The sequence below is a fragment of the Pinus tabuliformis genome, chromosome 3_1 (genome assembly GCF_031772625.1).
Source record: "Pinus tabuliformis cultivar Carrire ecotype Pingquan chromosome 3_1, CPIR1, whole genome shotgun sequence".
NCBI lineage: Eukaryota > Viridiplantae > Streptophyta > Pinopsida > Pinales > Pinaceae > Pinus > Pinus tabuliformis.
Window position 1 is genome coordinate 896,281,598 of NC_142301.1, and position 12,673 is coordinate 896,294,270.

At 31.3% G+C, this 12,673-nt stretch overlaps 1 protein-coding gene and 1 non-coding gene across 2 annotated transcripts; both read left to right on the plus strand.

The window, feature by feature from the left end:
* Positions 1-37: 37 nt before the first annotated feature.
* LOC149190527 (chlorophyll a-b binding protein 6, chloroplastic-like) lies at positions 38-4,075 on the plus strand. Its single transcript, XM_089412206.1, has 4 exons — positions 38-328; positions 758-860; positions 2,890-3,178; positions 3,796-4,075. Exons 1-4 carry the CDS (start codon positions 132-134, stop codon positions 3,948-3,950), a joined length of 744 nt encoding a protein of 247 aa, XP_089268332.1. The 5' UTR covers positions 38-131; the 3' UTR covers positions 3,951-4,075.
* Positions 4,076-10,316: 6,241 nt separating this feature from the next.
* On the plus strand, positions 10,317-10,419 carry LOC149190528 (U6 spliceosomal RNA). The gene has a single exon (XR_016256662.1). It is a non-coding gene; the product is annotated as a U6 spliceosomal RNA (small nuclear RNA).
* The last annotated feature ends 2,254 nt before the right edge of the window (positions 10,420-12,673 follow it).

Below are 12,673 nucleotides of genomic sequence, written 5' to 3' on the forward strand. Positions count from 1 at the left end.
TTGCTCTAGATATAGTCTATCTAATCTAAACAGTTTTCTTCATGTCTAAGCGCATATCAGTCTATCTATACAATTTTCTTGACACCCAGGCACCATAATCTTGGAGATTAGCTAATCTAGCTTTGGAAAACATGGCGACCGCCGTGGGATGTTCGCCCGCTGTAGCGCCAGTTGCATTTGCAGGGGCATTTTCGTCAGCAAAGTCCCGATTTTTCTCACCAACTAGCAGCCTTTCGTTGGGCGTCAGCAATGGCAGCAGAGTGAGCATGTCTGCCGAATGGATGCCTGGCCAGCCGCGCCCCCCTCATCTCGATGGATCAGCCCCTGGGTATGTGATCAATGAATTTTTAGTGCCACTTATATTTCTTCCATTTCTAGGCAACTGGATCTGTTTAGTACTGAGGTGATTATTACAGTTATCACTATAATCTTTAGGTGTATAGATATGTTTTTTTGGCAGAAACATGTGAATGGAGGATTTGAATTTCAAAAAATTTTAACTTCAAAAAGTAAATTTTTTTTTGAACTCCCTCAAATCTCTCCACTCAGATTACCACCACAGTAACCCCTAAATACCTGTTTATACCTTTATCTCAAATCTCTTAATATATAATGCTTCATTTTCATGACCTTACCAATTGAACTGTCCATGGAGCTGCCACTTCTATTTCTTATTATGAAACTGAGATGAGTTTGGTTTTTGAATTATTATTATCAGATGGGTTTCCAGCTTTAACAGCGTGCTGTATATTTGCAGAGATTTTGGATTTGATCCACTGCGTTTGGGAGTCATACCTGAGAATCTGGAACGCTATAAGGAGTCCGAGCTGATTCATTGCAGATGGGCAATGCTTGCAGTTGTAAGTATAGTGTTTGCGTAATAAAATTTTGGCTTCTGTATTGTTTCTCTGTAGATCATGTGTGGTTTTGCTGTCTTATGCATCTCAGTTGATAATGTCAGTTTCCTCTCATATTCATAAAGTTTTCACTGGAAGAATTAGCGAAATTAGATATGACTTTAGCCTCTGCTTTTAATATGCAGTTGACCAGGTTCCAGGTTTCGTTCTTATGGTCTGTTCCTGTACCTTGACATAGTCATGGAGCCACATAGAAGTAAAGGTTAATATTAAGTTATAGCCTTCTTTAAGATATTATGGAGACAAGTCTTAATCCATCACAACTAGCCCAAGTTAAAAGAATAAATTTATTCACGGTGTGAATAGAGGCTGTTTAGAGGGGTTTGTACTATGTGGGAAAAGTTGGAAAAGTGTTTCTGGTGAACACTGAGATATGCATTGGATGGCCCAGCTACATGCTCAATGCTGCTTATTTTAGAGTGAATACTAATAAACTATTTAAGCAACAAAATTTTCAAGGAAGCATAATATAATACAATACTATCATTAAACTTCAATAAAACCAGAAACCGCATTAAAGTTACTCTGTTTGTTATGTCACAATCTCGGGAATGTCATTGGCTGGCATGCAGCCTGAGTCTATTCAGATTTACTCCATCTCTTTTTCCACAGCCCTAGAGCCTTCCATTTCAACTACAGCTAGTCCTCAGTTTTTCTTGGATATGCAACCCCATTTCCTTTGCTACCCTATCTTGGTCCTCTCAGGCTACCCCAAATCACCTTCCTCCTGGACTATCCCTAGCTGTGAATTGTTGAGCTATTCAAAGTTGTTTCCAAACGAATTTAAACATTTTTTTTCCTTTGAATCTCATAGAATTTATGATCATAAATTATTAAATTTGCGGATGATAAATTATCATGTCAACTAGATCTACATCACATCATTATTAGTTAATTATGAATGACCATGATTGACTATGTCTACTGAATCTACTCACATTAATTATTAATTATTATGTAGAATCTAACGAACCATCTCCTCTCCTAAATTTATGGGTCTCTGCCTTTTTACCACTTAGTTGTTAAATACTTACTGTTGAAATTCAAGAAAATGGTAAAAACTATTTTTTTGGGGTTTTAAAGTGATGTGGGGGTTGCAAACTACTCAGGAATGCTCTGCATCATTGGAGGTAGCAATTCAGGTGAATAAGAAACACTACTTAGTATGAAAAGGGCATGTAGCTTATGGCAGAGTTACGTAACTCGTTATTTTTTTTTTTTTTTTTTTTTTAAATCATAATTTTATTCTTGGTGTGGTTTATTTTTATTTCTGAATAGAGATTATATGTGCATTGAATTGTTGGAGGTAGCAATCCACACACTAAGTTGAACCAGTGCTTAGTTTGAAAAAGTCATGTACCTTAATTATAGAGCAATCTGTTCACTCAAGCTGGAATTAATAAAAAAGTGTTTGATTTTAAAAGGGATTATGCATGTATTGAATTATTGGAGGTAGCAATCGGCACCATGAGTTGAACCAGTGCTTGGTATAGAAAGACCGGGTAGCTTAGTCAAAGAGCAGCCCCCTAGATGAAATTTTAATTAATGAAAAGGGCTCTGTTAATTGGTAATTTCCCTAAATTATTTTATTTGCAATGTTCTGGTTATTCCCTGCATTTCAAAGCATTGTATAGCTCATTTGATGTTTATATAGTCCAGAGTCTCCCAGTGAAGCTCAGATTCATTTTCATAGAGAAGGCGATTTGGATAATGCAAAGTTCACAATACTAATTCGTGGACCTCCCAGGGCATGGAGGCCACTAATCAGTAGACAGGTTTCAAAGGAAAAACATAAAAACTTATTATCCTTACATATTGGGTCGCTAGGATTTTAATCCAACCCATTCATTGCATGTCATCCCTATAAATTAATTACTTGTCTGCTCAGTGTTGTTGATGTCAATCAAATGAATTTATGGTTTTGCTCTTTTATATGTACGGTTTTCTTCTAATTCTTTGTTGATTGTTGCAGCCAGGAATGTTAATACCTGAAGCACTGGGACTGGGCAACTGGGTTGAAGCTCAGAAGTGGGCTGCAATACCTGGCAGCCAAGCAACCTATTTTGGTGTCCCTGTGCCATGGGGATATCTTCCCATCGTACTTGCTGTAGAGTTTCTTGCAATTGCATTTGTTGAGTCCCAAAGAAACGGGGAACCAGATCCTGAGAAGAGAAAATATCCCGGTGGTGCATTTGATCCTCTTGGATTTTCAAAGGACCCTGTCAAGTTCAAAGAATACAAAGTAAAAGAGATAAAAAATGGTAAGCACTCATCCTTATTTGAATTAGACATAAAAGAAAATTCACTGGGTTTAATTTTTGAGTGAACTATATATTCCAACCATAGTAAAATAGGCAATCATTGCTAGCTGAATTAAGATCCCATTGTAAGATTTGCTTAGATTCTTCACACCATGGCTGATTGCATATGAAATTACATATTTGCAAACAAAATGTGATAAAACAGATAAATGAGATTGGAATTTATCTTTAAAAAAATATAGTAATTTCCGGTGAAAATTTGGAAGATGTAAATTTATTTTAAAATTTATAAATTTTGGGGGAATTTTTATAATCTAAATTGTAAAATGTTCGATAATCAACTAATTTTTTTGGAAAACCAAAATTAACCTACCAATATTAATTCCTAAAATTTTCCATACCAATCCCAAAAAATTAAAAAAAAGCATTACATCTTCAACAGATTTATGTGATCAATTCTGAGAAGCAAATCATGCATGATTTTGGTTTGCAAGATTTCTGAACATGTATTTAATTTTGATGGCGAAGACCATGTGAGACTTGCTTTGATATAACACCTGTGGCCATTGACATGCAGAATGATTCTCATCATTAATATGTGTTGTAAATGCTTTTAGGTCGTCTTGCACTTTTGGCATTCGTTGGATTCTGTGTTCAAGCTTCAGCGAACCCTGGAACAGGACCATTGGAGAACCTGGCTACTCATCTCTCTGACCCATGGCACAGAAATATTGCTGAGATTATAATTCCTAGATCTCTATTCCCAGAGTAAATTCAGATTCTAATGTCGTAGTTATGGGTTTGTGAACCGAAAGGACTAAATTATGCGTCGTCTGTCTGTGTATGGATACATTGTAGAATGTTTTTAATGCTTATCAGATTACGTTCTTTTGTGCACCACCTGAATTATTGAATGCATTTATGGCCAAATGCGTATCATTGCAGTATTCAAAATTAGATTACAGTGTGTTGTAGGGATTCAGATAGAAAATAGAGATACGGATATTATTCTCTATAACTGTACAGATGAGCCATAGTATCTTGCTTTAAGGAACACGCCCATAAGCTGTATTTTTCAAATAGTGTAAGTGCATTTACCCAAAACGGTTGGTTATACCATTTCACAAATTCACATAACACCTGCCATACTGTTTATAGATTATCTCACCAAATATGTTATAAACTCTTTAAACTATACAGATGAGCCATAGTATCTTGCTTATTGGACACCCCGAGAAGCTTTGTTTGTCAAATAGTGTAAGTGCATTTATCCATATTGTTTATAGTTTATCTCATCAAATATATTTTTATTTTTATTTTTACATTAATTTTTAAGATTTTTTTCTTTTATCTAATTGAGTTTTTATCAATTTTTTTAATTGTTTTATCTAATTGAGCTTTTTTATCAATTTTTATTTTTTATATATATTTTTTAAATTAATTTTTTTTTGATTTCACTCAAAGATAATTTGAATTTTGAATCTCAAAATTTATACCATATATTTTAACATGACTATATCATTTAAGTTCCTCCCATAAGCTTAATTTTATTTATTTTAATTTAATATAAATAAAATATATAATTATTTAGATTTCTATACAAATTTAAAGCATAACGCATATATAACTATAACTAGAGGTGAAATTTTTCTTAGTTTATTTATAAATACTTCTTAAAAAGTTCTTTATAAGCATTAAAAAGGTTATAATACAAAATTAAAGCATAACACATATGTAATTAGAGGTGAATTTTTTCTTAAAAAGTTCTTTATAAGCATTAAAAAGGTTAAATTTTTCTTAGTTTATTTATAAATACTTCTTAAAAAGTTCTTTATAAGCATTAAAAAGGTTATAATACAAAATTAAAGCATAACACATATGTAATTAGAGGTGAATTTTTTCTTAAAAAGTTCTTTATAAGCATTAAAAAGGTTATAATACAAAATTCAAAATGATGTTTATTATATATTTGATAAGATATAAATAAGATAAAAGTAAATTTTTTATTATTAAAAATAAAAGTAATTTTTTTTTATTAAAAGTAAAAAAATTCTGATTTGATTGAAGTATTTTTTGGATTTAGAATATGTCCTAAAATATGGTTAAGAGCTCATCTTTTTTGGATTTAAGGAAATAAGTTAATGGTCAAAGATTTATTGGTCCAAGTGACATGGTTTTTCTTGAATAACACCGATGGGTGAGCTTACATTCGTGAAACAACCAGTGATGATTGTCCCCACTACTAGTTTGACAATTGAGTTATGATAAGTTTTTCCCAGGGTGTGAAAACGAAAAGAAAGAAAAGAAGTACTCTTCAAAGAGTGTCAAAAAGTTATTGTACAGATTGCAACAAAGATGTTTATCATATATTTGATTAGATATATACAAATCAAAAAATCTTATTTTGCTGATAGGTATTTCACACCTTATTGATAAGTGTTTTTGACATTAAGGAGTTGTGTAACTTTTTTAGTGCTTAACGTGGAGTTGACCAAGTATGTATATATATATATATATATAGAATTGAGGGTAAAAAAAAATTATGGTTATTTTTTTTTTAATTATGATGGAGATATATAATTTCTTCCATGATCAACACATAGGTGACAACTTCTATGTTGACATGTAATTTAAAAAAAATATAATAAAAAATACAGTATTTCATTATCACCCATAAATAAAATATCAAAATGTGCATATTAACCTAAATATTTCATCTTTTTCTTCTTCATATATATATGGGAAGAAAAAAACAATGTTCTATTAATAGATGCTTTGAACATTTCAATAAGAGGGAGGTGTATATTTCCTTTGCTACTTGAATTACACATAGCATCTTAAAAAGAAATAATCAATATCAACTTTCTCTTTCTATATATATGTGAGAGAAAGCAAAACATTTTTTATGGTTTAAATATTTTAATAATACATTAATCAGCATAAATAAGTTGTGTACTTTCTTTTATACTTTTTATGAAATTGACTCATTATAAGATTTTTCCTTTCCTTATTTCTTATTTTAAATATTTATACTTTTCATGGAATTAACTCATTATAAGATTTTTTTTTCCTTATTTATTATTTTAAATATTTATAAAAACATTTCTTTCTTAATAATATAAAAAAAAATTCCCCAATTGGGGTGGGAAGTATCAAGAGGGGCTTGATGGGATCCGAGCGCATGTCAGGTGGCATAATTAGTGTGAGGATGGTGGTGGGGTGGCGTGGAAGCCATCGTACTGGCCACAACATGCAACAATTAAACGCATGTAAGGGAAATGACGATGAGGCTTTAAGCCTAGCGAGGTGGCTGAAGAGTAGGATCTTCAAACAAATTCGACCTCGGGGTAAATAGAGAATGCCATTGCTTGGGTTGGAGTATAGAACTGTAGGTTTGGGAGGAAGTGCTCAGCAGGGGAGATGACAAAGAACGACCGAGACTAGTATTCAACACTACAAGATAGAGAACTTGTGCCAAATCCATCACCTTGGGTATGTAGGTAGTCCCTTCATGCCCTTCATCACATGGTAGTGTTTTCCAATGAAAAGGTTCAGTGGTTTTACAATTACTTTGGTTTTTTTTCTTCGCTGCATAGTTATAGTGAGTCGTAGGTATGTATGTGTCTCCATTGTAATTGTGTCTGATATATATTGGGTTTGGGCACCTTCTTGTTCTTGGGTTTCCATGGAGGGTTTGGATATGGAGTCTAGGTGTTTAGGGGACCTCTGTCCAATTTCTTGGGGGTTGGGATTGGATATCTATGGTGTTAACTTTGCATATTTATGGGTCAGAGCTCTTTGGCACTATGAGTACTGTCACTGGCATGATGCTTGCTTCATTTTTATGGTATCTTGGTTTGGTGATGCCTGCACAGACAATGCCAAGTTGGGCCCTTTATACATCCCTTTTTTATATTTGTAGTCAAAGGTTTATATCAGAGTCCACTGAGTTCATTGGGTGGTCCACACATGGTCCATTGGGGGGTTAAGATGAGGTCTTTGCATACTCCGAGGGTCTAGAATTTTGCATGCACTAGTTTCATGTTATGTTTGATGAAAAATTTATGTGTTCATGTGTTTATTATAGGAGGCAGAAACCCGTTTGTGTTCGTCACTAAAAGGGCCCTCTGCATCAAAGTACCTACCAACTTTCATGGTCTTCTGATCTCAACGTTCTCTAAGAAGGGAATTAGCACCCATAAAATTTATTGGCAGTGTGAACAACCAGAAATCATGGCTCAAACTCCTACTAATCGCTATAGAGGGGCTAGAATAGGTTGTGGTGGGGGTCGAGAAAACCTCTCCAACCGCGGTTAGGGTAGAGGATGCATTGAGGAACACACTGATATGGTCAGGCACCAATATACTTCCACCACCTCAACCTCAACTAGATCAAGGATTCAACAGTTAGAGAATAATGTAGGTATGATGGAGGTACCAGAGGATCATGACCTCTTCGCTGAATTATTGCAGGACCTAGGTAATACAAGAGGCAGGAGGACATTTCTCTTACAGTCTCTATTGGTTTACTAGAAAATGAAAATGTTGTTGGCCAGTTCTTTGGCTACACCACAACAAGGGAAAGCAGGGATTTAGGATGTCTTGGGGGATCTCAAAAGGGATATGTAGTAGGTGAAATATTTTCTAGTACAACTGAACGCTTGCATAGTTAGATTAGAATGCAATTTTCTTTGCGTAGCTCCCATAGATCAACCCGGAACAAGCACTAAGGATCCCGCACTAGTTGATTCTTCAGATGAGTAGTGGTTTTCTTTACAGTCTTTAGTCTCTTTTTTAGTGGTTTTTGGACTAGCTATGATGCAACCATATGATCAACAAACTTGGTTTCCTGCAAATTGAAGCTAGACAAGTCAAGTCTATCTAATTTAATAAACAATCTTATACAACATACTCTTTTTTTAGAAAATAATAAAAAAATTCACTTAATTCACAATAATAATAATAATATCTATTTTTTAATAAAAACAAATTAAAAATAAAATATGCATTATATTATATTATATTTTTCTATTTATAATTATTATATCATATTATATTTTTCTATTTTTTTTAATAAATTCATTATATAAAAACTTTCCATCTTAAAAAACAAATTAAAAATAAAATATGCATTATATTATATTTTTCTATTTATAATTATTATATTATATTATATCATATTTTTCTATTTATAAACTAACTGTATAAAGACTCCATCTATTTGGGAAGTAGTTTAAAGTGACCTATATAGTAATAGAAGTGTAATGCATCAAATCACTTTTATTAGTCAGTTATCTTAAATAGAGAATGTTTTTAAGCATCAAAACCATCCCAACATGTATGTATACATTGGTTATATCCATTTTATTTAATCTGTAATGTTTTTAATCATCAAAACCATCTCAACTTGTATGTATACATTTAATTATAATTAGCTCAAACATGTCCATGGCTATTTGTGATGAAGATTAATGTATTAAAAGGTCCATTTTATTTGATCTGTAATTAGCTCAAACATGTCCATGGTTATTTGTGGATGAAGATTAATTGCATTAAAAGGATTTTTTTATTCATTCGTTAAGAAATGATTAAAAGGAAAAGTAACGTGCAAGGTTTATATATATATTATATTATATTTTATTCTATTCAATTTAATTTAATTTAGATAAAATCTTAATATATTTAGAATTTCTAATATATATAGAAAGGGTTAAGTTATTTGATTATGTTGAGAAGTTTTTTATGATTTAATATGAAAGAGATTTTATAACGTTCATAAATGAGTGTAAGCATTTAAATATCTATTTATTATTATGAGAAATGTTATACTCTCAGTAAATTAAAACATTAAATTTAAAAATAATAATAATAATAAAACATAATGTTAAATAAATTAAAAATAATAATAAATAATAAATCAATTCGCTTTAATTTTTTATATTGTAATTTTGTTTTTATTAAAGACATTTTTTTCCCAAAAATGATAATTCATATTTATAACCACCATAGTTTCATATTTAAATTTAATTAATAAACATATAAAAATTAAATATTTATAATAATATTTTTCTCCAAGTTATATTTCTATCTACATATATATGCATCTATTTATCTATAGCATCAACGGTATTGAGCCTAGAGACTCATTTTACAACCCAGTGTGAAGACAATGTGTAAGTATGCCCATCCTCAACTTGGAGTTGACATTGTCCCTATTAAAAATAAAAATAAAATATTCTCTAAATAGATCCACTTATGTGAATTCAACTTCATTATTTAGCAGGGAGGCTCATTCTACAACCTAGTAGGAAGACAATGTGTAAGTATGCCACTCTTCAACTTGGTCCCTATTAAAATAAAAATAAAATATTCTCTAAATAGATCCACTTATGTGAATATCAACTTCATTTATAATTATATATAGAAAATAAATGTTAAGAGATTTTTTTTTGCACTTTAAATAAGTTTGCACTTAAGAAATTTGATCCATCTTGGCTCATGTTAGATCCATGCTTAAGATGGATATATGCTTGTCCATGTCACATTAAAAGATTAAATTAAAAAAATTAAAAAATAGGTCAAAGAAAAATGCCTTGATTCTTCCTATTATTATTAAAATACAACTTCAAAAATATTAAATTAAAAAAATTATAAAATATGTCAAAGAAAAATGAAATGATTCTTCCTATTATTATTAAAATACAACTTCAAGAAAAATAAATAAAAGATAAAAAGTTAAAATCTCTTTTATTCTTATGCATATCATATTAAAATAAATGTAAATAATAATAATTCATAATGAGAAGAAAACATTTATGGAGAAAGTGTGTTTACAATTGGTCAAAAGCATGAGTGAACACCCTTCATCCATATCTTTCTTGCTTCATGCCCTGATGATGTGCGAAGGGTTCACCCGAAATATCAGACGTTTCAACAATTGTAAACATAGTTTCTTCAAAAATATTTTCTTCTCATTATGAATTACAATTTTGGAAATAAGCCTTTGAAAACAATAATTCATATTTGTAATAATGATATTTCAGGACATATAATTAATAAACATATAAAAACTTAATAAATTTAATTAAATAGTAGCTATAAATTAATATATATTCGAGGATAGAATTACAATAATGACGTCTCTTTGGAGACATCCGATAAAATTGGAACGATACAGAGAACATTAGCATGGCCCCTCCTCAAGGATGACACACACAAATTGAGAAATGGTCCAAATTTTAAAGCCCCAAGGGTTAGCTCAGTTGGTTGACCAGGGTGACCACTCTAAAAAAAAGGAAAAAAAAAATTACAATAATGACTGATATTCATAACCATTATATTTCAAAACCTCTTATTTAAATTCAATTAATAAGCTTATAAAAATTCACATACACATAATATCAAGGTTTTAATAAAAATAAAAATAAAAATATTTCTATCTATAGAGATATGAAATTTATATAAATGTAAATGCTTCTTATGAGCATATATCCATGTTAACTCTTGATATACTATCAATCTACTAAGCATTGAGAGGAATCAAATATCAAGGGGCAAATATTTTCTTGAGTTTTTACTCAAAAAAAGCTTTGCATTTGGAGAGATTAAGATGGATCTATGATGATAAAATAAATTAACAATGGAATGAATCCATAAATATGAAATGTTTCACTTTTAATATTGGATTTTTTTTTTTGACATAAATTTGTAAATATTTATCCTTTTGTGCAAAAATTGCATATTATTAAGCAAAATCCTAGCTCTAGATATCATTGAATAAAACAATTTATAGTCAATGAAATCATAGGATAGGGGTTCCCCTATCTATAATTGAATGTCAAAATTATAACACAATCACCCATCTGAGTCACGATTACATTTTTGTGACATGTTGTAACTCACTTCCTAAATCCATTCAAGGACACATTGTAAATTTGGTTTAGGGGAACAAAAAACAAACTAAGTAGTATAAATGAGTTCATAAGCTCTAAAAAGTATGTTTGGCCAAGTTTAATGTGATCATGCTACCCATAATAATTTGAGCCAATATTTTACAAAATTGACCCCTTTATGCAAAAATTGCATTAGTCCTTACTAAGAAAAACCCTAGCCCGTGATATCATCAAATAAACAATTTCTAGGCAATGGAATCATGGGATATGAGTGCCCTAGCCCTAATCCAATGTTAGGAGTCCAGTGTAATGGAAGGTTCTCCCATCCATCATAGTTAGAGTTTTATGGTACGTTGCAACTCAATTCCTAAATCCATTCAGGGACACATATGGGAAATTTGTTGCATTATCTCCCAAAGGGTAAAACCCTAGTCCATAATTGTGCCAAAAAAATAGTTTGGACCATGCAAAAAGTGAAAAAATGTTACCCCTAATGGCAATATGTTGTCAAACGTCCAATAAATATGAATATTTTTCTGCTCATTGAATTTGTTGCATTTAATGTGAGTTTCATCTTGTGCCCTCGACTTATTTTAAGACACTAACCAAACTTCTCTTGGGATCATCAAAAGAAAATAGAGAAGCATAATTGAGTTTCCTCAAATCCAATGTGTGTTTTTATATTAGGATGCAACAAGGATATTGATGAAACACATAGGATGCTAAAATGACTTAATTAGGATGATAACACAATATATTTAAGACACATATGTGATACCTAGAATACAAAAATAATGTATGTAGGATGCTATGAAGATGTTAGCAAGGCACTAAGGAGACCCTAATACCCTAGTAAGATGGAATTGTGATGCAAAATATGACTGCAAGGACATTCAAGAGACAATAAATATGATCTAAGGACACAAATGAGATGCCACAAATACACTAATGTAGATGCTAAAATACTTATGATGACACTTAAAGGATGCAACATGAATGGAAATGATGCATAGTAAATCCATAAGACATGGCATTTCAAGCTTTAGGACGGAAAAGATTCAAAGTTGCAATCTAAAGAAAGCCCGCAAATCTAAACCAGGATGCATATTTCCCTTGAAGCATCTCTTCTTCAATTGGATCTTTAAAAATAGTTTTTTCTTCTTCATTTGGCTTTCAACATCAATTACTCAATTTTAAAAGAGATAAAAGAGCAACCCAAGCAATATGAGAAAAACCTTGTATGCATGTATGATTTTCAATCAACATTGTTGTACTTGTAATTATGAATTGTACTTTGCATAGGGCTATTTTTTGGGTTCAAATTTAAAATAAATATGGGGATTTTGTACAAAGGTGGAAAACCTCATTTATTTCTAATCATCAAAACACGGGTTTTCCTAAAAATTCAATATAAGCTATAGTTTTGGAGAAACATTAGAGGAGTAAAGAAGCACTTACTCTTGATAAGGTTTTGTGGAATTTGAAAGCCTTAGTTTAGTTGGATTACTTGATGTGGAAAAGATAGAAGGATATTATCTTGTACACTTTCTGATGCTAGTGAAGATGATAGGGGGGACGTTTTTGTGTGTTATATTTTCTTGTT

What these genes read in the sequence shown, in the direction of transcription:
- LOC149190527 (XM_089412206.1), top strand. Translation starts at nt 132, where the DNA reads ATGGCGACCGCCGTGGGATGTTCGCCCGCTGTAGCGCCAGTTGCATTT. An exon ending in CTCGATGGATCAGCCCCTGG is followed by an intron (nt 329 to 757) that starts GTATGTGATCAA and finishes GTATATTTGCAG; the next exon opens with AGATTTTGGATTTGATCCAC. An exon ending in AGTAAAAGAGATAAAAAATG is followed by an intron (nt 3,179 to 3,795) that starts GTAAGCACTCAT and finishes AAATGCTTTTAG; the next exon opens with GTCGTCTTGCACTTTTGGCA.